The 24,812-nt window shown below is 39.6% G+C and overlaps 1 protein-coding gene across 1 annotated transcript in view; it reads right to left on the minus strand.

The window, feature by feature from the left end:
- RTN4IP1 (reticulon 4 interacting protein 1) overlaps positions 1–24,812 on the minus strand; it is a 56,480-nt gene that overhangs the window by 17,605 nt on the left and 14,063 nt on the right. The window contains exons 5-7 of the mRNA XM_049771235.1: positions 20,022–20,070; positions 17,181–17,317; positions 12,167–12,350 (exon numbers count right to left, since the gene is read on the minus strand). Of these exons, the coding sequence (XP_049627192.1) occupies positions 12,167–12,350; positions 17,181–17,317; positions 20,022–20,070 (370 nt within the window). The remainder of the gene's footprint in view (positions 1–12,166; positions 12,351–17,180; positions 17,318–20,021; positions 20,071–24,812) is intronic.

Here is a 24,812-nt window from a genome sequence, read left to right on the forward strand (position 1 = left end):
AAAATGGGAAAATAATACATATGGAAAAAAGTTCTTATCTAATAGAGATGGGAACACAAATTTGGTAATGTAATTGGGCCTTTTACCCTGAACATTGGCATAATGATTTGGCTCAGGCCTCGGAAGAATGGGCATCACCCACACACACCTGAACAATGGATACCATCTATGGAAACAACCACAATTGTCTATAACATTACCAGGATCCAAGCATCTACCAGGGAAGACCTACCACTGCTTTGGCATTGACTTACTCCAAAGAGTGCTCCCAACACCCAGACGACTCAGCAACAGTCTGCATGCAGGGCAGATCGCTCCACATTTAATGATATGCTGAAACTAGAGGATGCTCCACATCAGCCTGACATCGATGAAAGAAATGCACAGAATCCAGAGTCTTTAAATATAAGAATCTGATACCAACAATAGCAAAAGTGTGAAAAAGTTTCACCGGGACCACGGAGAATGACTCGAGTTGGACGAACTGGTATGCCTGGAACCCAGAGTCGGTCTTATGCCAATAAACTTCTGTGGTGAGGCCTTTTTGTAATCAGGTCAAGGATTTTTTTCCATTTTCCCCATTTTTCTGGACCTATGCAAACCTTTTTGTAATCAGGTCAAGGATTTTTTTCCATTTTCCCCATTTTTCTGGACCTATGCAAACAACGGCGATTGCCACTATCACACCCTTACTATATCTTTTTACTCTTATCCTTTAAGAAAAAAAAATACAACTTACTGAACTTAAAAACAAATAACTGTAGTAGAATGCCTGTCTCAAATACAGGCAGGGGATGGGAAGAGGGGAGGGGGTAATGTTACACTGGTGAAGGGGGGTGTTCTGGTTATGACTGTAACCCAACTATGATCATGTTACTTAAATAAAAAATATATTTAAAAAAAAAGAAAAAATAACATTCAATCATAATTGATTTTTCTGACTCAGAGCAATGAGACAGCTTTACAGGTAACATTGTTATGTTATTTAAAGCTACTTATGATCAAGGCTGGGAATTCCCCACTAGTTACAGAAACTTTCAGGCCACTTTATTTATGAAGGGACCCATTGTCCCAGAGAAAGATAAGCAAACATGTCACATTACGAGTGCTACTGACCTCTCTTCTGCCATACCACTCGTAATTGTCACTGTTTACATCAGAGAGAGAGCAAGCCAATAACAAAGTGATAAGTAAGCAATGTTCTTCATGAGAGCCAATGCCCATCTCAGTTGCAGCAGGCAGGTACGACCCAGGGCCAATATGGGATAATGTTGCCTTCTGCCCTGAACCTACCCTACAGAAGCTGGGTAGCCCAGTCTCAAGTCTCATGATGCCTCTGCATCTGACATGAAGCTAGCAAACACAAAGTCGCTTCTACTCTAGCTCCAGCTCATAACAATAACAATTGTGCAATTTTTGTTAAGCTATCTTTTTCAGGCTTTTTCTGGAGTACTTGAAATGGTGACACCATCACCTTCAGGTTGCTGAAAGCACTAAATGAGAAGTCATGTAAAAGTGGGCTGGAGCAATAAAAGAGTTGGACGGATGCTTTCCTTGCACTTGCTGGATCCAGGTTCAATCCCCATTCTCCCTTATATCCCCTAAAAACTTCCAAGAGTGATTCCTGAGAGCAGAACCAGGAGTTACCCCTGAGCATAACCAAGTGTGGCCTCCCAAAAGTAAAATCAAACAAAAATATGTCATGTAAAGTGCTTGCTACATAGAAAATAGTCAATAAATAGCTACTCAGTGATGAAAGTAAAGTCTTTTGAAAAAGATAAGCACAACAATAAATCAGAATTTAACACATTGAGGCTGGTGGCTACTGCCTGTGACTCACACTTGCACATGTCTTATTTGACACAAATTAGAGCACCAGCTATCAATGTGTTAAAACCCTAACTTGTTAAAGACACCATGGGACCAAAGAGATAGGAAAGGAGTGAGGACACTTGCCTTACATGTGACCTACCATTGTTTGATCCTGGTTACCATTATACAACACCCCTCTCCCACCCCATGTACTGCCAGAAGTGATCTCTAAGCACAGAAACTAAGAATAAGCTGTAAGCACTACCTGTAAGGTCCCAGAATTGAGATATATGTAAAAAAAAAAAAAAAAAAGAAAAAAAGAAAAAAGAAAAGAAAGACTTCATGGCTAGAGCAATAGTGTAGCAAGTACAGTGCTTGCCTTGTATGTGGCTGACCTGGTTCAATCTATGGCATTCCATAGGGTCCCGTGAGCACCACCAGGAGTAATTCCCAAGCACAGAGTTAGGAGTAACCTCAGAGCATCGTCAGATATGACCCCAAAAAGAAAATACCAGAAACATGAATAAAACTGAATTACTGTGGTCTAGAAAGAGTTTCCAATAGATGTGTCAGGAATGGTTGAGTGAGTTTACAGTTTACTGTCTAACTGAAATAATTTGAGAACTAATGACTATTCTAGCACTACAGAGGCACACAGAGCCAAGCTTGCCCCAGAAGAGGAGTGAAGAGATCCAGAATATTCTCAGCCCTCAGGACAGCAAGGCAGAGCCCTGGTCTAACACAAGTTTCCATGTAGTTTGTTCTCTCATCAAAGTAGTCTCAGGGTGTTATTCAAATCCTATTCTTTTCTAAGTGTGTCACAGCATGAAAAAGATCAGAAAATACTGCCTAGGCAACTACTTTAAAAGGAAAAGGCAGGCTTGCTCTTTTAAGATGTGTTCTCCCTCACTTGCTTGTTTCTTTTCTTACTTATTTCCACTCTGGAGAAACCTGCTCTCTTTTAAACAAAAAGAAAGGATTTTCTTCCCTTTTTCTTGCCTCTAACATATTTCTAAGTAAGTTTTTTTTTAATAAAAAAGATAAAGAAAAGACATAAAAGACTGAAGTTTTACAAAGCAGGACTCCAAAAGCACTGAGATTTCCCTAGGCTTTATAGTGAAGCCAGTGCCAAGAAATGAAGAGTGAAATTCAGCATCAGCATCAGCAACCCAGGCTGGGCAGAGGGCTGACATTGTATAGAATACCCCCCTTATCTTCCCTACAGGATGTAAGAAGTCTCTGCAATTGTACCAGAAGTGCCTCTGGATTCAGCCCAGGTAAGTTATTGGTCGCTATGCCAGTCGTTAGCCAGTCTAGAGCCACTGCTCTGCCAGTCTATAGCCCATTCTTCCAGTGAACATGTTTCCTTGTTGTCTCTTCCTATAAAACTGCTCTTATGAATGAGCAGACAAGATGGTTTGGGGGGTCATTATCTGCCATTTTTTCAACCTGTCAGCTTATTAATAAAAAAATGTCTTCATGAGAGGATCAGAGTGATAGTACAGTGAGTAGTGCACTTGCCTTGCACATAGCCACCCTTTGTTCTATCCTCAGTACCCTCTAGGGTCTCCCAAACTTACAAGAGTGTTCCCTGAGTGCAGAACCAGGCAGAAAACCTGAGCACTGCCCAAAAAACATAAAGGAGGGTGAGAGAGAGAGAGAGAGAGAGAGAGAGAGAGAGAGAGAGAGAGAGAGAGAGAGAGAGAGAGAGAGAGAGAGAGAGAGAGAGAGAGAGAGGACAATGTACTGACTGGTCAGTGTTTTTCACTTGGTTGGTCCTAGAATAGATATCAAAGCAAGCTCAGAAGACCTGTTAATTAATTGCTCTTTAAATTCTGGCACCATAGGCTATGATGAAAACAGTTTGGTGATTTTTCAGGGAAGTTGAGGTGCAGCAAAGGTTACGGCTCTAAATAGCTATAATTTTTTTTGCAGCACCTCACCAGGTAAAGAGAAACAAGTTTTGGGTCTGCAATAGCAGATTTGTTTTTGTATTCAGTGTATGTCATCCAGATCACTACAGCAGAGAGAATAATGTGAAATAGGCAGACAAGTCAGGAGCATTACAGTAAGTATTTAACTGTGCACATTCCTAGAAAAACAAAAACAGCTCAGAAGGTTCTCACATGAGATTATCATCTTTTAAGCAAGAAGAAAGGAAAAATGGAGAGTTGGGCCCATTTTATTCTCTGAGAACAACTCTGAAGACTAAGCTAGTTTTCCTAGAGTACAAACTGAAATCTTATAGAAAACTTAAACCCTTATATTAAAGCATTTGGAAAGCCTGGGTTTTTGACAGCGGAGAGAGGAAAGGAAGGATCACTAAGAATATTTCCGAATTCTAGGGCGGGAACGCCAAGGAAATGCTCCACAATATGAAAACCGGCTATAAGCAGTACGTTGCAGAAGCCAGGTCCCCTGTTTGTGAGGCTGTTTGTCAGGCTGGAAAAATCCACAAAACTACTCCTGCCCTCTGGGGCCCGACTGTGAAAAGTTGTGAGTGCTACCTGTGTGTGTCTGTCTACTGTCCTGTTGCGTCAACCTCTTGGGAGTGGGCCGAAAAGAGGCTCCAGCAGAGCACTTTGGCTCCGCTTCGCTACGCGGCCGTGCGCTCTTTCTAAGAAAAGAATACCATCACAAAAAGAAGAAAAAAATCACACTAAAAACTGTGCTGGATCACTGAAGCCCAGCATTTCTCTCCGGACTGTTTCTCTGCTGCGTGCTGGGGCCTAAGATTTGATGCTGTGTGAGGCTTCATCCATGGAGGACTCCCCTCCCCTGGAGGCAAGTTGACCCATCCAGAAAGGGCAGAGCCAGAGGAGTGTGCCTGCCTGCATCATTTAGCCAATGAATACCACCACAACACATAGAAAAACCCACAATACAAGTGTGACAATGGGGAAACAACTCAGGCCAGCATCAGACATAGAAAATGAAGATGACAATTCTAATGACCAAATAATGACCAACCAACTAATCAACCTCTCAGATAAGGACTTTAGACTAGCAATATGGAAGATGCTCAAAGAACTCAAAGAAACCATGGATCGAGTTGAACAGAACACTAATAAGAACCAAGAAAATATGAAGACAGAAATTACAAAACTCCAAACTGAAATAACATGTCAACTAATAGGCCTGAAAACTCAGTAAACGAAGTGAATGACAAAATGGATAAGCTCTGGGACAGAGTATCAGAAGCTGAGAATAGACTTGGTGCTGTGGAAGATGAGATAAATAACAATTCCATACAGCAGGAGAGATTGGAAAAAAAACTTAAAGCAAATGAACAGACAATGGAAAAATTAGTCAAAGAATGGGAACAGATGAAAATAGAAGTCTATGATAAGATCAACAGAAACAACTTAAGAATCATTGGAGTCCCAGAGACTCAGGAAGAAAATTTCCAGGAAGAATCAACGGTCAAGAACATCATTAAAGAGAAACTTCCAGAGCTAAAGAATATATGTGATCAAATCCTGCATGTTCGAAGAGTACCAACCAAAAGAGACCCCAGAAAAAATAACCCAAGACACATCCTAGTCACAATGACAAATCCCACAGATAGAGACAGAATTCTGAAAACAGCAAAATCAAAAAGGGGAATTACATTCAAGGGAGCATCCTTGAAATTTACAGCAGACCTGTCACCAGAAACACTCAAGGCCAGAAAGTAGTGGTGGGATATTGTGACAAGACTGAATGAAATGAATGCTTCATCTAGAATACTGTACCCAGCAAAACTCACTTTCCGGTTTGTCGGAAGAATACATGGTTTCACAAACAAAAAACAGCTCAGAAACTTTACAGACTCAAAACCAGTCTTAAGAGAAAAACTGAAAGACCTAATTTAAGACAAGACTAACCAAAAGACACACCAAATTTCGATATAGAGATGGCATTAAATCCCAGGACAATTCTTTCTCTCAACGTCAATGGACTAAATGCACCAGTCAAGAGACACAGAGTGGCTAAATGAATCAAAAAACTCAATCCAACCTTCTGCTGCCTACAAGAAATGCACCTGAATAGTCAGAACAAACATAGACTCAAAATAAAAGGCTGGAGAAAAATTATCCAAGTAAACAACACCCATAAAAAAGCTAGAGTGGCCATACTAATATCAGATAATGCAAACTTTATACTCAGGAAGGTTGTAAGGGACAAAGATGGACATTTTATATTAATCAAGGGGTATGTAGAGCAGAAAGAAATAACTCTGCTAAACATATATGCACCGAATGAGGGGCCAGCAAGATATTTAATACAACTGTTGACAAATCTGAAAAATAATATCAATAACAACACAATAATTGTGGGGGACCTTAACACGGCTTTGTCAACACTGGATAGGTCAACCAGACTGAAACCCAACAAAATATACTAGACCTGAGGAGAGAATGGAAGAAAGAGGCCTAGTGGATATATATAGGACACTCCATCCCCAGAAACCTGGGTATACATTCTTCTCCAATGTACATGGGACATTCTCCAGGATAGACTACATGCTGGCACATAAAACATACCTCCATAATATCAAGAGGATAGAAATTTTGCAGACTACCTTCTCTGACCACAAGGCTCTGAATTATTTGTGAATTCCAAAGGGACACAGAAGAAAAACTTTAACACCTGGAAGTTAAACAGCCTCATACTGAATAACCAGTGGGTCCGAGATGAAATCAAGGAGGAAATCAAAAGATTCCTGGAAACAAATGTCAATAAAGACACAAACTATCAGAACTTATGGGACACAGCAAAAGCAGTATTGAGAGGAAAATTTATAGCTTTGCAAGCACACATCAGGAAGGAAGAAAGAGCTTACCTGAGTAGCTTAATGACACAGCTAATAGAACTAGAAAGTGCTCAACAAAAGGACCCAAAAATAGGGAGACAGAAGGAAATAACAAAGCTGAGAGTAGAAATCAACGAAGTGGAAACCCAAGGAACAATCTGATCAATGAAAGCAGAAGTTGGTTCTTTGAAAAAATAAACAAGATTGATAGACCACTGGCAAAACTAACAAAGAAAGAGAGAGAGAGAAACTTGATAACTCATATTAGGAATGAAAAAGGAGAGATCACTACTGATACGGCAGAGATTCAAAGGGTAATCAGAAACTACTTTGAGAAACTCTATGCCACTAAAAATGAGAACCTGGAAGAAATGGATAAATTCTTGGACTCTTATAATCTTCCATGGTTGAAGGAAGAGGATGTAGCATATCTAAACACTCCCATCACTACTGATGAAATTAAAACGATAATCAAATGTCTGCCCAAAAACAAAAGCCTAGGCCCAGATGGATTCACGAATGAATTCTTTCAAACTTTCCAAGAGAAACTACTACCAATCCTGGCAAGACTCTTTCATGAAATTGAACAAACGGAAACACTTCCAAATAGCTTTTATGAAGCCAACATCACCTTGATACCTAAACCAGACAGAGATACTACGAAAAAAGAAAATTACAGACCAATATCGCTGATGAATACAGATGCAAAGATCCTCAACAAAATCTTGGCAAATAGGATTCAATGCCTCATTAAGAAGATCATCCACTACGATCAAGTAGGTTTCATCCCAGGAATGCAAGGATGGTTTAACATCCATAAATCTATCAACATTATACACAACATCAACAACAAGAAAAATAAAAATCACATGATCATATCAATAGATGCAGAGAAAGCATTTGATAAGGTCCAACACCCATTCTTGATCAAAACTCTCAACAAGATGGGAATGGAAGGAACCTTTCTCAATATAGTTAAGGCCATCTACCACAAGCCAGTGGCAAATATTATCCTCAATGGAGAAAAACTAAAAGCCTTCCCTCTAAATTCTGGCACTAGACAAGGCTGTACTCTCTCACCACTCCTATTCAACATAGCACTGGAAGTACTCGCTATAGCGATTAGGCAAGAAAAAGATATCAAGGGAATCCAGATAGGAAAGGAAGAAGTCAAGCTCTCGCTGTTTGCAGATGACATGATACTCTACTTAGAAAACCCTAAAGACTCTACAAAAAAGCTTCTAGAAACAATAGACTCATATAGCAAGGTGGCAGGCTACAAAATTAACACACAAAAATCAATGGCCTTTCTATACACCAATAGAAATAAGAAAGAAATAGACATTAAGAAAACAACCCCATTCACAATAGTGCCACACAAACTCAAATATCTTGGAATCAACTTAACTAAAAATGTGAAGGACCTAAACAAAGAAAACTATAAAACTCTGCTCCAAGAAATAAGAGAGGACATGTGGAAATGGAAACACATACCCTGCTCATGGATTGGCAGGATTAACATAATCAAAGTGGCAATACTCCCCAAGGCATTATACAGATTTAATGCGATCCCTCTAAAGATACCCATGACATTCTTCAAAGAAGTGGATCAGGCACTTTTGAAATTCATTTGGAACAATAAATACCCTAAAATAGCTAAAGCAATCATTGGGAAAAAGAATATGGGAGGAATTACTTTCCCCAACTTTAAACTTTACTGCAAAGCAATAGTTATCAAAACAGCATGGTATTGGAATAAGGACAGGCCTCAGATCAGTGGAATAGGCTTGAATACTCAGAAAATGTTCCCCAGACATACAACCACCTAATGTTTGATAAAGGAGCAAGAAGTCCTAAATGGAGCAAAGAAAGCCTCTTCAACAAGTGGTGTTGGCACAACTGGCTAGCCACTTGCAAAAAATTGAACTTAGACCCCCAGTTAACATCATGTACAAAGGTGAAATCCAAACGGATTAAAGACCTCGATATCAGACCTCAAACCATAAGATATATAGAACAACACATAGGCAAAACACTCCAGGACATTGAGACTACAGGCATATTCCAGGAGGAAACTGCACTCTCCAAGCAAGTGAAAGCAGAGATTAACAGATGGGAATATATTGAGCTGAGAAGCTTCTGCACCTCAAAGGAAATAGCGCCCAGGATAAAAGAGCCCCCCACTGAGTGGGAGAAACTATTCACCCAATACCCATCAGATAAGGGGCTAATCTCCAAAATATACAAGGCACTGACAGAACTTTACAAGAAAAAAACATCTAATCCCATCAAAAAATTGGGAGAAGAAATGGACAGACACTTTGACAAAGAAGAAATACAAATGGCCAAAAGACACATGAAAAAATGCTCCACATCACTAATCATCAGGGAGATGCAAATCAAAACAACTATGAGGTACCACCTCACACCCCAGAGAATGGCACACATCACAAAGAATGAGAATAAATAGTGTTGGCGGGGATGTGGAGAGAAAGGAATTCTTATCCACTGCTGGTGGGAATGCCATCTAGTTCAACCTTTATGGAAAGCAATATGGAGATTCCTCCAAAAACTGGAAATCGAGCTCCCATAGGATCCAGCTATACCACTACTAGGAATATACCCTAGGAACACAAAAATACAATACAAAAACCCCTTCCTTACACCTATATTCATTGCAGCACTATTTACCATAGCAAGACTCTGGAAACAACCAAGATGCCCTTCAACAGACGAATGGCTAAAGAAACTGTGGTACATATACACAATGGAATATTATGCAGCTGTCAGGAGAGATAAAGTCATGAAATTTTCCTATACGTGGATGTACACGGAATCTATTATGCTGAGTGAAATAAGTCAGAGAGAGAGAGAGAAAAATGCAGAATGGTCTCACTCATCTATGGGTTTAAAGAAAAATTAATTAATTAAGACATTCTTGCAATAATAACTTTCAGACATAAAAGAGAAAAGAGCTGGAAGTTACAGCTCACCTCAGGAAGCTCACCACAAAGAGTGATGAGTTTAGTTAGAGAAATAACTACATTTTGAACTGTCCTAATAATGAGAATATATGAGGGAAATGGAAAGTCTGTCTAGAGTACAGGCGGGGAGCGGGTGGGGAGGAGGGAGATTTGGGACATTGGTGATGGGAACGTTACACTGGTGATGGGTGATGTTCTTTACATGACTGCAACCCAAACACACTCATGTATGTAATCAAGGTGTTTAAATTAGATAGATAGATAGATAGATAGATAGATAGATAGATAGATAGATAGATAGATAGATAGATATAAAGAATATTTCCACCACCAAACCCTGTGGATATTGTTTCTGGCTGGAGTCTGCATCAGATGGAGAGCGTTGCAGCCCTTAGTCAGTCCCAGGCTAGTTCCTGAGGTATGCATAGTCAAGTTTCCTCAGAGCGCTTCCTGACCATTCTGAGCAACTAAGACCTAGAATTCGTAAGACTAAAGTCTCAACTTTCACTACCAAAAGGGTCCAAAATAAACTTCTAGCAGGAACTGAGATGAGCCAGTCTCAAGAGAACACAAGACCAAATGATCTAAAGGTCTAGGTCTACTAGGATAAATCTGACAACTACCAGGCCCCAAGTCAGAAACTCAGAACTCAAAGTTTGGAGGTTGATAAAGCTAATCAAAATAAAATGAGGGGCTAAAAAGATAGAAGAGCAGGTAGGGTGCTTGCCTTGCATGCCACTGACGTGAGTTCTATCCCCAGTATCCCAAGCACCACCAGAAGTAATTCCTGATTGTAGAGACTGAGTAACTCCTGAGCATCGCCAGTGTGATTTCAAAATAAAATAACATTTCTAACAGAAAGAAATCTATTACCAAGCTAGTCATCTAACTAACAAATATGGGTCAATGTTAGCATACAATATAATGACCCACAACCTTTGGTACCAGTTAGCAACCATCTGCCTTTTCTGGAGTTGGAAGTACTTTATATTTTCCTATCAACAAAAAACAACCAACGAATTAAATGTGGAGTCAGAGAGATAGGATTGAGGCTAAGGTGCTTGCTTTGAATGCAGCTAACTCAGATTTGATCCTCAGTACCAACTATGGTCCTAAAGTCCTTCCAAAAGTGATCCCTGAGCACAAGAGCTAAGAGTAAGCCCTTAGCATAGCTGGGTATGACCCAAACCAACAATCCCACTCCTGAAATAGAATTTATCTAAATTTTGTCATTTTTTACTTTATTACTAATTCAGAATTCAAACCAATGGCTGATAATTACTAATAGTACAATGGAAGTCATTACCCAATGCCTAACGGCATGGGGTTGAATGAGGTCCCACCTCAGAGAAGAGCAAGCTAAGGCACTCCTTTCTATCCTATAACCCAGACTGAAGGGTTTGGGCCTTCTAGACCACTAAAGGTGCTCAGCTCAGAACTCCCTACAGCCTGACCAACAGTGGTCCTAGTAATAGCATCAGTTAACTATGAAGTCCCAGAGGTTCCTATAGTGCCAAGAAGTTTTGATGCTGATGGAACAAACTGGTACAGGGAAGGGTGTGTGTGTGTAAGGGGGGGCATGATGGTTATATTTAGCCTTTGTAGCCTCATAAAAGAAAAATACAATTTACTTCATGGTTTTGAAATTAAAAAAAAAAATGTCCACAAACTGACTGCTAAAGATCTTTAAATCTCAGTCTGGGAGTCATTGGTCTATCCCATTGCTTCAACAAGAAAATAATCGGGGTCCGGAGAGATAGCACAGCGGCATTTGCTTTGCAAGCAGCCGATCCAGGACCTAAGGTGGTTGGTTCGAATCCCGGTGTCCCATATGGTCCCCCGTGCCTGCCAGGAACTATTTCTGAGCTGATAGCCAGGAGTAACCCCTGAGCATGGCCAGGTGTGGCCCCAAAACAAAAACAAACAAACAAACTAAAAGAAAATAATCGACTTCATGTTGCTCTTAAATAAAGCTCCATCTCCAAGATAAGAGACTGTGTGTCTTAAAACTGGTAAAGTAGAATGAGGGTCATCGGGTACAAGAAAGGAGGCAGCAGGTGAATCTGATGGTCGTGATAAAAAATTAACATGTAATAAGAGCTTTCTTGAAATAGGTATGGTCAGTCAGGTTCTTCACATGAATTATTTCATCTAATCTTTGTGACACCCAGTAAGGGAGATGGGTCATCAGATTGGTTTTACTGGTGAGAATATGGGAGGCAATAAAGAACTGCATGAAATCCCACAGATACTAAGCAGAGGTCAGAACTGGAACCCAGTCAATGTATGACTCCTGACGCCATGCTTGTAGCAACTGTAAGGTGATTCCTCCAAGAAGAAAAAACTGGGGCCAAAGAGAGAGTATAGGGGTAGGGCATTTGCGTTGCATGCAGTAGGCCTTAGCACCACATACAGTCTCCCCAGCACCATCAGGAGAGATCCCTGAGAACTAGTGGGTCTGACACAAAAACCAAACAAACAAGTTAAAAAAAAAAAACCTGACTAAGCAGATGCCAAGCTCCAGGGCAGGAGATGAGCTCTGCATGTTCCCTCTCCTGCCCACCAGCCAACATACCTTCAATGCTTTTGAGCCCATGGTGACACCTGTCTGCAACATGCCATCCGCTATGCCCAATCGGTCCATGTTCAGGAGGAAAGGAGTCACCAATGTCACGTATGTGGCTCCTGACCATTTCTTGAGAAACTTTAAAGCCCAAGTTTCAGTGGTTCCACCAACATTATCAAGGATAAAATCAAACCTGGAATGGAAGAATCAAATCAAAACATTCCTGTGGGTTTTAGGGGATGACTCTGATCCTTTTTTATTCATATCACCAGAAGTCTCCAGAGTTTATTTCTATAACAGATCACAAAAATTGCTGTGCCTCATCATCCAGCAGCCAGGACACAAGGGCAAGGGTCACAGTCATGTATTATTCCTCTAGAATTTCTCCTAGGAAAGTTGGTGAGGCTAATTCTGGAGTCATAAAAATTACATTGTTTTTCAATACCTTAATAATGACTTGAACAAGTGTTTATTAATCAGGGTATAGTTTAGCAACCAGGAAATACCAGGTAATGTCTAAAGACATTTTTAAATGTTAAATCTAGGGGAGGTGGTGAAAAGGTGCTTCCAGAGTCTTGAGATAATGACAAACTTCCTACAATGTAAAAAACAGTCTGCCACACCAAAAAAAAAAAAAAAATCATCCAGCCCCAAATGTTAACAATAGTGGAGAAATTAAGGTTGGTGAAGCTGAAAAATACTGACTCCAGATCTACAGAATATTGCAAAGCTATTATAAATATAAATATTCTCTAGTATACATGAATATTTGAGAAATAAACAAGTAAAGTTTTCAATCACAAGAATAAATTGTTTTATTTACTCCACAGTCAACTCTACTTATAGAAGCATCCTCTTCACCTCAGAAAAATCTTGTATTTTGGTTTCAAGCATAGGATCAGGATAATGCATAAAAAGAAATAGCTTTCTCGGGGCCGGAGCTATGGTGTGGAGTGGGAAGGTGTCTGCCTTGCCAGTGCTAGCCTAGGATGGACAGCAATTTAACCCACCCCCCATGTCCCATATAGTCCCCCAAACCAGGAGCAATTTCTGAGCATATAGCCAGGAGTAACCCCTGAGAGTCACTGAGTATGGCCCCAAAACAAATAGCTTTCTCTCATTCTTTAATTCTGCTGTAAGATGTTAGAAATAGCCAGTCAGTACAGAGTCTATAGAGAATTCCAGATATTCAGCTCCTTAAATCTAAAAGTGTTATAATCACTGGATCCTACTTAAAGGTGATAAAACCCACAAAACTTTAAAATACCCATGGAAATAAAAATCTACAGAAATACAAATAATGCATGCTTATAAATTAAGCAAATTAATACATAAATTCCTATTTGGTGAGTTATTTTTCTCTTCTCACTCAATTATCTGGAATTAGTCAAACATCAAAGCTTCTAACTCTTCTAACTCCAACTGTGGGCAACTTTGTGGATCTTGAGTCTTCCATGGGATTAAATCAATGAAGTTGGGGCAAGGGAGACATACTACAACAAACAAGGTTATGAAATGTGGGAAGATGCCCTTCCTTACTTGATGACAAAATTTTTATAAAAGAAAATCATTTTCATAAGTTGAAGAATCTACTTTAATTTCTACTTCAAAAATATTCAAATTTGGGGCCTGAGCAATAGCACAGCTGGTAGGGCCTTTGCTTTGCATGTGGCAGACCCAGGTTCAATCTTCTGCATCCCATATGGTCCCTTGAGCCTGCCAGGAGTGATTTCTGAGCACAGAGTCAGGAGTAATCCCTGAGTGCTACCAAATGTGGCTCAAAAAAAATTCTGAAATTCTGGGAACAATTATGTTTATTCTCATATTCCCACATTCCCTGCCTGAAGAAACAAATATGGTAACATTTTAAAATTTAAGGGCATTTTAAAATTTATGGGATTACAGATCTTGCAGTGCCTGAAAAAAATATCTGGAAAGCAGGCTGTGGACACAGCCAGCCCTCTAGTGATAAAGAGGCATAATCCTGAGCATGCAAAATCTCATAGATCCTCACTTCTGCCTTTCTGACCATCATGATGAATTAAGCTGGACTGAAGGATTTCAAAGCCTTGTCCTGTTATAAAATTCTAAGATTCCTATCTAGAAAACTGATATTTAGAAGAAGAAACATTTGTCATTTTAGAGGGATTTTAGAAGACATGAAACTGTCAAAACAGACACACAATCCCATTAAGTGTGTGCATTTGTACTAGTTCAGTCACCTGATAGAAAAGAACAAGTAATGAATAGGCCTGTTGCCAAAGAAACAGAAGATAAGAGATCAACCAAATTGCCAATCTAAGGGCCAGATCTGGGTGGTTCTGGAGACCTGGGTCCTGACTCACAGGCAGGAAGGAAGCTGACAAGAGCTCTGCAAAGGGACACTGTTATTCCTCAAAGATAACAAGCATGTTCCTGCCACAGAAGCCTAACACTGACTGTTACCTCTACCTGCAACAACTCATCTTCCCTTTATTTCTTCAAATATTCAGCCTATTGCTGACTGAGCACATCTTTGTATGCAGAAAGTCTGAGTTCAATACCTGGAACCACTGGTCCCCTGAGTATTTCCCAGAAGTAATACCTGAGCACCAGGTTGGGAATAGTCTTGAGCACACCGTGTGATCCAAAACCTCCCCCACTAAAATGAAATTTATTTTATTTATCTTTTTTGTTGTTTTTTTTTGGTTTGGGGGTCATGCCCAGCAGTGCTCAAGGCTTACCCCTGGCTCTGTGCTTAAGGTTCACTCCTGGCAGGGCATATGTGTTACTGGCGATTGAACCCAGGTAGGCCATGTGGAAGGCAAATGCCCTACCCACTGTACTATAGCTCCAGCCCCAATTTTAAGTAAATATTTATTGAACACTTCCTAAACATTACTATCCCATTCCATGGAGGACATAGGGAGAACAAGACCAAAACAAAACACCATGTTCTGCTGCTCGCTCATTCAGCCCTATAAAAACAGAGTTCTTGAATAAACTCTTGACAATAATTTGCTTCCCCTTTGCTGCATCAATACTTTTTGTTGTTGTTGTTTTATTGGACACACCCAGCGGTGCTCAGGGGTTACTCCTGGCTCTACACTCAGAAATCGCTCCTGGCAGGCTCGGGGAACCATATAGGATGCCGGGATTCGAACCACCGTCCTTCTGCATGCAAGGCAAATGCCATACCTTCATGCTATCTTTCCGACCCAGAATCAATATATATATATTTTTTATATTTAAATGTTTTATTCCAATGCAAAATAACAAGAAATTACATGGGACCGGAGCAGTGGCACAGCAGTAGGGCGTTTGCCTTGCATGTGACTGACTTAACAAGGACTTCAGTTTGCAGAATCAATATTTTTGAAAGCAGGAACCACCAAAGTCTCCTGACCAGAATTTAAGTCTAGTTTATCATTGCATCTGATATGTGTCTAGAGCATTGCTTGCCTGCTTGGAGCAGGTGCTCCTGACAGCACTGCCTCCTACCTTCAGGAGCTAGTAAAACTGGCTGAGAAGTGTCAATCGGCAGTGTTAAATGGGAGCTGCCTGTCCTCAACCCTTTCCTTTTATAAACCATGAAATTTAAAACCATGAAAATATATCTCTGCTCATAGGGCACAAAACAAGAATTATTAGCTTCTGAAAACTTAGGGAAAAAGTCTTTTAAAAAGATGCAAGAAACAATTTTCTAAATACTAGTCTGGGCCTCAGTCTGGGCTAAATTAAAATATCCTGTTTAGATCACAGAGTCAAACCACCTAGCATAAAGATCCAGAGAACCACCACAGTATTCCACTGACTGATACTTGCCTGCCTGTGTTTCTCAGGAACCCTTTTTAAAGCTAGATTGATGAAATTATGCTTGATGCTGACCATATATTTTCATGTATTTTACAATCTTCCTATGCTGGCAGGTGCTATAAAAGGAAATGTATCTCTAATTTTGCCTTCAGATTTCCTGAAGCCAAGCAATAAAAATAACTTAAAAATTACCAGCAGTAAAGAAAGGAAAGAAAAAAAGAGAGAGAAAAATTAGCAGCATTGGGGCCAGAGTGGTGGTGCAGGGCATAAAGCCTTGCTCAGGCTAGCCTAGGGACGGACAGAGGTTCGATCCCCCATCATCCCATATGGTCCCTCAAGCCAGGGGCGATTTCTGAGCACATAGCCAGGAGTAACCACTGAGTGTCACCAAGTGTGGCCAAAAACAAACAAACAAACAAACAAAAAATATATAGCAGCAGTAACTTAGTCTTATTCTAAGTTCCTCCCCACATGGGAAGTTCCTTCTCCTTTCTCCTGTTTTCCAGTAAACTTTTGTACCTTCCAAAAATATTTTTGCAGAAGAGATAAAACAGTGGGTAGGGCATATGCCTTGCACGCAGCCAACCTGGGTTCGATCCCTAGGGTCCCATATCATCCCCCAATCTGGCCAGGAGTCATTTCTGATCGTAGAGCTAGGAGTATCACCAGGTGTGGCCCCAAAAACAAAAAAAATAAAAAAGCAAAAGTGGGGTCAGAAAAATTGTAAAGGAGTACAGTAAAAAACTTACTACCTTGCATGTGGCTGACCCTGGTTTTCCATGATCAGCACTGCATATAGTCCCATGAGTACAGCCAGGAGTACAGCATATAGTCCCTGAGCACAGAGCCCGGAATAAACCCAGAGCACTGCAAGGTGTGCAAAAAACTAAAATATAACTCAAAAGATGAGAGGGCAGAGATATGGCTCAAAGGATACATGCATTGAATGCAGGAAACCTGGATATGCTCCCAGCACCACGTTTCCCAAACACTGTCAAAGTGACTTCAAGAAAAAACCTTTCTCAATTAACAAAACTTAATGATTCTGTGCTATATTAACATCTGGAATCAAAACAGAAACCAACATAAATGACTTCCAATGACATGAAAACCCATAAAAGAATTTAAAAAAACTCTTCAATATACTTTGACACCACTAAACCAACTCAGGCCTGCCTTAGCAACTATTCATCTTCCACCTTCCCAATGTGATCCTTGTGATACATACAGCTCTAAAGAGCTCAACTGTTCTTCCATATTTCCAGATCTGTAGTCAATTATATCATCTGCCCCAAGCTTCCTTACAAGTTCACTGGCATCCTGAGAGCAAACGGCTGTTACATGAGCATTCCATGCTTTTAGTACCTGCCAAAAACAGAGGAAACAAAGACGAAAGGATTATATATATATATATATATATATATATATTTATATATATATATATTTAAATTGGCACTATGTACCAATGTATCAGTCTAATCTCTAGGAAACCCAAAGTGCTTTATTTATCTTAACTTGGACAAGAGACTAGTAAGAATGATCAAACTCTTGCTCATAAGAAAAATCCAAGAACTAGGTCTAATTTTTCCATAATACAACAGGTGGTCACCTTGTCATGAAGTTTATACCAATTCTCCATGAGTATCAGAAAAGACAAGAGCTAGCAGATCGAGTGTAACACTTTCAGTGATAACAAAATGATATCATGTGTCCCTGGAAAATGCCAATGTTAAATGTACCAGAACATAAAAATGCAACATCTCTTCATTTTTTTTTTTGGTTTTTGGGCCACACCCGGTTGACGCTCAGGGGTTACTCCTGGCTATGTGCTCAGAAATCGCCCCTGGCTTGGGGGGGACCATATGGGACGCCGGGGGATCGAACCACGGTCCTTCCTTCATTTTAATCTCCAGTTAAGTGTTAGTACAGTCCTGTGTCAAAGCAACCAGCTACCAGGTACTAGGCAACACATAAAAATGTGCTTTTTAAAAAAAGGCTGAAAAAAATTGTGGCCACTTTATTTTCAAAATATTAACCAGGTGCTCTCTGTTAGAGTAAAAAGACCTATATCGCTATTTCCTGGATTTAAAAATTCTGATTCCTTGGGCCTGGAAAATTGACTCAAAGGGTTAGGACCTATGCTTGCTCTACACATGAAAACCTCAGGTTTAATTCCCAAAACTATTCCCCCAAGCTCTGCTAGGAATGGCCCCTGAGTAATACCAGTTGTGGCCCCTAAATACATAAATAAGTAAATACAATTATTTAAACAAGAAGTAACTAGGGCCCAGAGAGATAGCACAGCGGCGTTTGCGTTGCAAGCAGCCGATCCAGGACCAAAGGTGATTGGTTCAAATCCCGGTGTCCCACATGGTCCCTCATGCCTGCCAGGAGCTATTTCTGAGCAGATAGCCAGGAGTAACCCTGAGCACCGCCGGGTGTGACCCAAAAACCAAAAAAAAAAAAAAAAAAAAAAAAAGAAATAACTAGAACTAAAAATAAAACCTAACTTTTATTTTTACTTGGATTTAAATATACAGAGAACATTCTGCTGCAAAACTGTTACATTTCTTTGCTATGACAATTTCATTGAATGAAAAGGGGGCCATTGTCAAGTCATGAGCATGAGAGAGTTATTTTCAGTTCATGGACACATTTTTTGTACTAAAAGTTATTTCCCAACAGATGAGTTACCTTCTCAATAAATTTCTTTAATATAAATTACAATGGTTCATTAGAAATATAAAATACCTGCTTTTTTCACCCCATTAAAAACCCACTCTATAGGGCATATACATACTAAGTGTATATGTCAAATAAAAATATTTGCTTAAACTACTCATAATCTAATCTTTCACTTTCAAAATGCAATACTACCAAGGGTTTCTGTGGGGCATTAAAAAAAAAAAATATATATATATATGATGTAGGGGCCAGAATGATAGCACAGCAGGTAGGAAGTTTACCTTGCATGCAGCTGACCTGGGTCTGATCTCTGGCATCCCACATGATCTGCCTACAGAAATAATTTCTGAGCACATGGCCAGGAATAATAACCCCTGAGTGTGGCTGGGTACGGCCCAAAAAACAAAAACAAAATATATGAAGTAAAATCATATATATCATTTTGTAGTTTATGGGCTAAAGTAAATGATATATTGATTTCAGAAGTCAGACCAAGCTAAATTTACAGATCTAAGAAATATAATCTTAGATGTATATCCTGGATCTATTTCTTTGAATGTTGAGAAAAAAGTAAATTATATTTCAAGCCTTTAAAATTAATATGTTTTCTTTAACAGTATTAAATCTAAAGAAGAAATCTGCCACATATTGAAACAGATCAATGAACTCCCCCAAATTTCTAGGATTTTTGCCCTTCCCACTTAGAGCTCTTTAGGATCTTTGAATGCAAGTAAAAAGCTTTGAAGCAGTTTATTTTTTAAATGCAACCTGTTTATAAACAATTTTAACTTTAAAAAAGGTACTTGGTGTGGAAGTGTGCACATAGGCAAACACTCCTATCTATAAGGCAGACCGCAGACCCCATCCTCCCAAACTGTCTCAGAACTATGAGCCATTCTAGAGTTCTTCCAGGTATCCTCGCCCCATAAATATCATAATCTTTGTCAGGCATCACTGAACAAAAAGGCTGCATTCTGAGAAATGTCATTAGGAATTTCTTTCTCATGTGTTATCAGAGAGCAAGTATGCAAACCTTGATATATGGTACCACATGGCTATGCCATCTGGGACAGCCTATTGGCACCACTGCCACTGCCATAATAAGCATAGGCTTTACTATACTATAGCAAACAACCCCATGCATTTTAAGAGACAGTGTCATCACCCAATTATGTATTCCTTAGACATATTAAAAACTGCTCAAAATGTTAACACATACTTTTGCATTAGACAAGTTTCCTCTATTTAGAGAATAAGATGCAAATTATTGTAAATTTACTAAGCTTATCTCTTGACTTTTAAGAAGAAATATTTCACAGCACATGAATTTATAAATCCATGAAAACTACAATCTTCCTATTCACAAGATTAAAAAAAAAATTACCTGAATAGCAAAAGTACCAACTCCTCCTGAAGCACCCAAGATTAAAATACTGCAATGCAAAAATAAACTACAATAAATAAAAAACAAATTTAACTGGAAAAATAATATTTTTTAAGATTGTATCTGGCTCAGTGATAAATCATCCTCAAAGTAAACAGCTATTCAACTTCCTAAAATTATACTATACAAGGAGTATAAATTCACCAAGAAGTTAATATACAGTTTAAGTTAGACATTTTATGAACTTTTAGCCAAAAAATACTGAACCCCAAATTAAAATCATTTCTTATTTTTAGAAACCTTTTTTTGGGGGGGTGGCAGGCTCGGGGGACCATATGGGATGCCGGGATTCAAACCACCATCCTTCTGCATACAAGGCAAATGCCCTGCCTCCATGCTATCTCTCCGGTCCCATCTTATTTTTTAAAAGCAACTCAGATGTATGTGGTAACATGTCTTACAATTTTTCCCAGCTTAATATGCCCTCGTTTTCTCTATGTGAGTGAGCTTCTAGAAGATCCTTTTCTTTGGAATTTTAGAGCACAGTCAGTTGCTCTCTAAGAAAAATCACATTCCTGTCAAAGTAGAGTAAACTTCTTTGTTCAAACATGTCCTGTCAAGATCATCAACTTTCATACATGGAAATTAACCTGTCCCATCTGGCTTCCTATCAAAGCAGAGGAATTTGTGGAACCAGCACAAACATCCTGTGTTCCAGGTTCTTGCCATGCTTGCTTCACTGTCATCCTCTCCCACTCTAGACTAGGGCTGTTCAGCCTGTTCAGCCTGTTTAGAAGGCTTATTTGGATTATTATTTAAAAAAAAGAAGTAAGGTGCTTGGGGAAAAAAAGTAGTTTATAGGTAAGTAGGGAAGTGGGGTGGGTGAGGAATGAATCTCAGAAACTGTGAAATTATTTAAATGAAATAACATGCAAAAACCTAAAATGCTGCTTATGCAGATATGCCCACATGGAAGAGGAATCCACACCTATCATCCATCCCCTGCCAAACTTGTGAACCCCAACAGAACTGCAAGTCAAGAATTACTGCCTTAGAGTCCCTTATGTGCTGTTCTTGAGTTAAACTAGAACACAGATGAGTTATCTGTCTGAACTGAAAAAAAAAAAACAACTTTATACTAAACTCCACATTTGAGCATTTGAGGTTATGCTTCTTCTTTCTCCTCCTCCCACTCCTCCTCATTCTTCTTTTTGATTTTTGGGCCACACCCAGTGGCACTCAGCGGTTACTCCTGGCTCCATTTGCAGAAATCGCTCCTGGCAGGCTTGGGGGACCACATGGGATGCCGAGGATCAAACTCAGGTCGGTCCTGGGTCAGCAGCATGCAAAGCAAATGTCCTACCACTGTGCTATCACTCAGGCCTCTGAGCTAATATCAGGGTAAATCCTAATAGATCAAATCTGCTACACAAGCTAAAGGAATATTGTTGAGTGGTTTCTTCATGAAATTCTTTCTATGCTTCCCCATAAAAGTTTCTTTCTGAAAACAAAATGGTGGGAGCAGCTATGCTTCTAATTATCTGTAGAACTCCTGTTTCTGGGTCTCTCTTTTACTTGGCTGCTAGAAAAATACTGAGAATTTGCCACCCACCTCTGAGAGTATGTTGGGCCTCAGGACAAGCATCCTGCCTGTCATTTTAACATGGTCTCTGTCTTTTTCTTCCTTCATTCCTGCCTTATTTTAGTTTTTCTTTTTGGTTTTGAGCCATATACAGTGGTTCTCAGTGCTTACTCATGGTTCCAGGATCTGGTTCCATCACTCCTGGAGGTGCTCAAGGGGTCATATATGGTGCAGGGAATTGGGTTGGCAAGCATCCTACCCACTGTCCAATCTCTCTGGTTGTTCTTTCTTTTCTTTCTTTCATTTATTTATTTTGGTTTTTGGACCACACCCTGTGATGCTCAGGGATCACTCCTGGGTTGGGGGACCATACGGGACGCTGGGGAATGGAACCACAGTCCATTTTAGGTCAGCAGCATGCAAGACAAACGCCATACTGCTGTGCCACTGCTCCAGCCCCTTTCTTTCTTTTTTTTTAATATATAACTGACATATAACATTATACTGGGTTAAGAAAACAATACAATATTTTGATATATGCGTATATTTCAAAATGTTCACCACAATGTCTAGTTCATATCCACTACTACATATGGTTAGAAATTATTTTTTCTTATGATCTGAACTTTGAAGAAGTCTAAACAACTTTCACATGTACAATACAATATTTTTAACTATATTAACTATATGTAGTCATGGTGATGACAGTGTATATTGTATTTCCACAACTTACAACTCAGAGCTTAATCTATTTCTCACCCTTCCTCTACACCTTGCCTCTAGTAATCATCAAGCTATTGTCTATTATCTATGAGTGTGATACTTTTCTTTCAAATTCCTCATGTAAGTAAAAAAAATGTTTTTTTTAATTTTTTAAGTAGAAGCCAATCCCAGTGGAACTCAAGGGGTTCAAGGCCACCACCTCCAGAGATGTTCAGGGGATATCAGAGATATACACAGCTGTGTTTGAGGGGTCAAATGGTACAAGAACTGAATCCAGATTTGTGCATGCCAGGTATGTATACTACCACTTAAGCTTTTTCCCTGGCCTCAATGTCTGCTTTCCCATAGTAAAATTTATATTTTCAATTGCAATTAAGATCCATCCATGTTATCAAAAGTGGCAAAATTACCTTCTTCCCTAAGTGTAAATATTCCATTATATAATCATGCACCACTTAAGAATGGGATCCTTTCTGAGAAGTTAGGCATAATTGGGAAATCTTATCACTGTTTGAGCATCACAGAGTGATGCTGTGGTCTATTGGTTTCACCAGAACACATTGAGGGGCTTCATCAGCCAAATATTACTGAGACATGAAAATAGAGACCAGTTTTTCCATGTAGTCATACATTTCCATGCCCTTATCTATTACAAACAATGCTACGGTGAACACAGGGGTGCAGGGAACTTTTTAAGCAAGTGTTTTTGTTTTCTGGGACTAAACATTCACAATTGGAATTGCTAGTTCCTATGGTGGCTCTCAAAAGTATTATCTTTTCTCCATCTTCCTAACTACAATGTTGGCATCTTTATGTCTCCCTCTTGCCCCATTCTTAAAGAGATGTAACAAAGCCAAACTCTCATTTAAGATTTTCTTAATTCAATCTTTATTTTGATTATGAATTCCTTTCACTATGTCCTGAACAGGCACATCAAATACCTTGGATCCCCTCAGATTATCCCTAAATCCTATGCATATGGGCCCATTCCTTAGGCTTTAGAGCCTTGGGGATTTCCAAGACTTTCCCTAACATTAAGCGCACAGGCCTCAGTATTCCTCCAGTTCTCTTCTAAGATCAGACCTAGACTATGCAGTGAGCATTTGTCCCTGTGATAACTATCACTCTGGGCTTGCTTTCTAAGCTGTCCTTTAAGGCTATGAGGACAGAAACCTCAGACTATCTCAAGCAGTGGGACTAGCCCAATCAAGCATCTCAGATTATCTCAATTACCTATATCAGCTTTCTAGGCAATCAAGGCAATAATTACTCTGACTGCAAGTGAGGGAATCTCTGATAACTGAAAAGACTGCATTAATATTTCTTCTAGAAAAGAGTGGGCTTTGTTTTTAATTCTTTGGATAAAGAGAATGCTAAATAAAGAGTGTTCCAAATATAATGGATTCAGTGAATTTGTTATCTTAATTCTTGACCCAAAGTATCCTTTTGTTGCTCTGTATTAAAAAAAAAAACAGGGGGTAGTGGGATGGGGGGCAGAATGATAGTACAGTGAGTAGAGTGCTTGCCTTGCACACAATCGACCCAAACTCAAACTTTGGCATCCAATATGGTTCCCCAAGCTCTGCCAGAAGTGATTCCTGAGCACAGAGCAAGAAGTAACCTTTTAGCATCACTAGGTGTCTCCAAAAAAATTAAAAAAAAAAAAAAAAAAAAGGGATGAAATATAGTACAATGGGTAGGGCATTTTACTTGCATGTGGCCAACCCCAATTCAATCCCCAGCATCCGTGGTCCCGAGCCCAGCCAAGAGAATTCCTGAGTGTAAAGTCAGGTGGCCCCTGAGCACTGTCGTATGTGGCCCCAAAACAAAATAAATAAATAAATAGATAAATAAATAAATAAATAAATAAATGCAGAAATGTGTTTGGAGGCCTTGCTAAGCAAACTAGGGAGTGGCTCTTCAAATAGCAGTTTCAATTCCTGAGGTTGCCACTGGATGGCGTTCCACAAACACAAACAAACACAGGCGAGGAGCCCTGGAGAGCTTCATTCCAAGGCTGACTAGAGAGAAGCCTAGGGAACACATCTCTGGGGATCCTGCAAATTTTGGGCTTTGTGCAGTTTCAACCTGAGTTTGTCCTTTTCTTCGAACAAAGTTCTCAAAAATCACAGCTGGCAAAATAAAATTTCAAGCCAGCAGTGAGTCAGGTGAGCCTCGATGGTTTCGAGTATCATGGCTGAACTATGCTTGTTCTCTTCAAAACACCTTTAATATCAGGGAAAGCTGTTGCCCTCATCAGCCCCTTACATAACTTCTCTATAAAGGGAATATTTTCTACCCAGATTGTTGTCATGGTCACCCAATATATGCTTGAAAGAGGACAAGCCTATTTGCTATGAAGACGAAAAGTATGCAGGCCTGGATTACTTGGTTACACTGCTTTATTTAGAGCAAGTGCCAGGAAATATATAATTCAAAATTGCCAAGAGTTTTCAACACATTCCTCCTTTATTCCCCAAGTCCAC

Source organism: Suncus etruscus, chromosome 4 (assembly GCF_024139225.1).
Source record: "Suncus etruscus isolate mSunEtr1 chromosome 4, mSunEtr1.pri.cur, whole genome shotgun sequence".
Taxonomy (NCBI): domain Eukaryota; kingdom Metazoa; phylum Chordata; class Mammalia; order Eulipotyphla; family Soricidae; genus Suncus; species Suncus etruscus.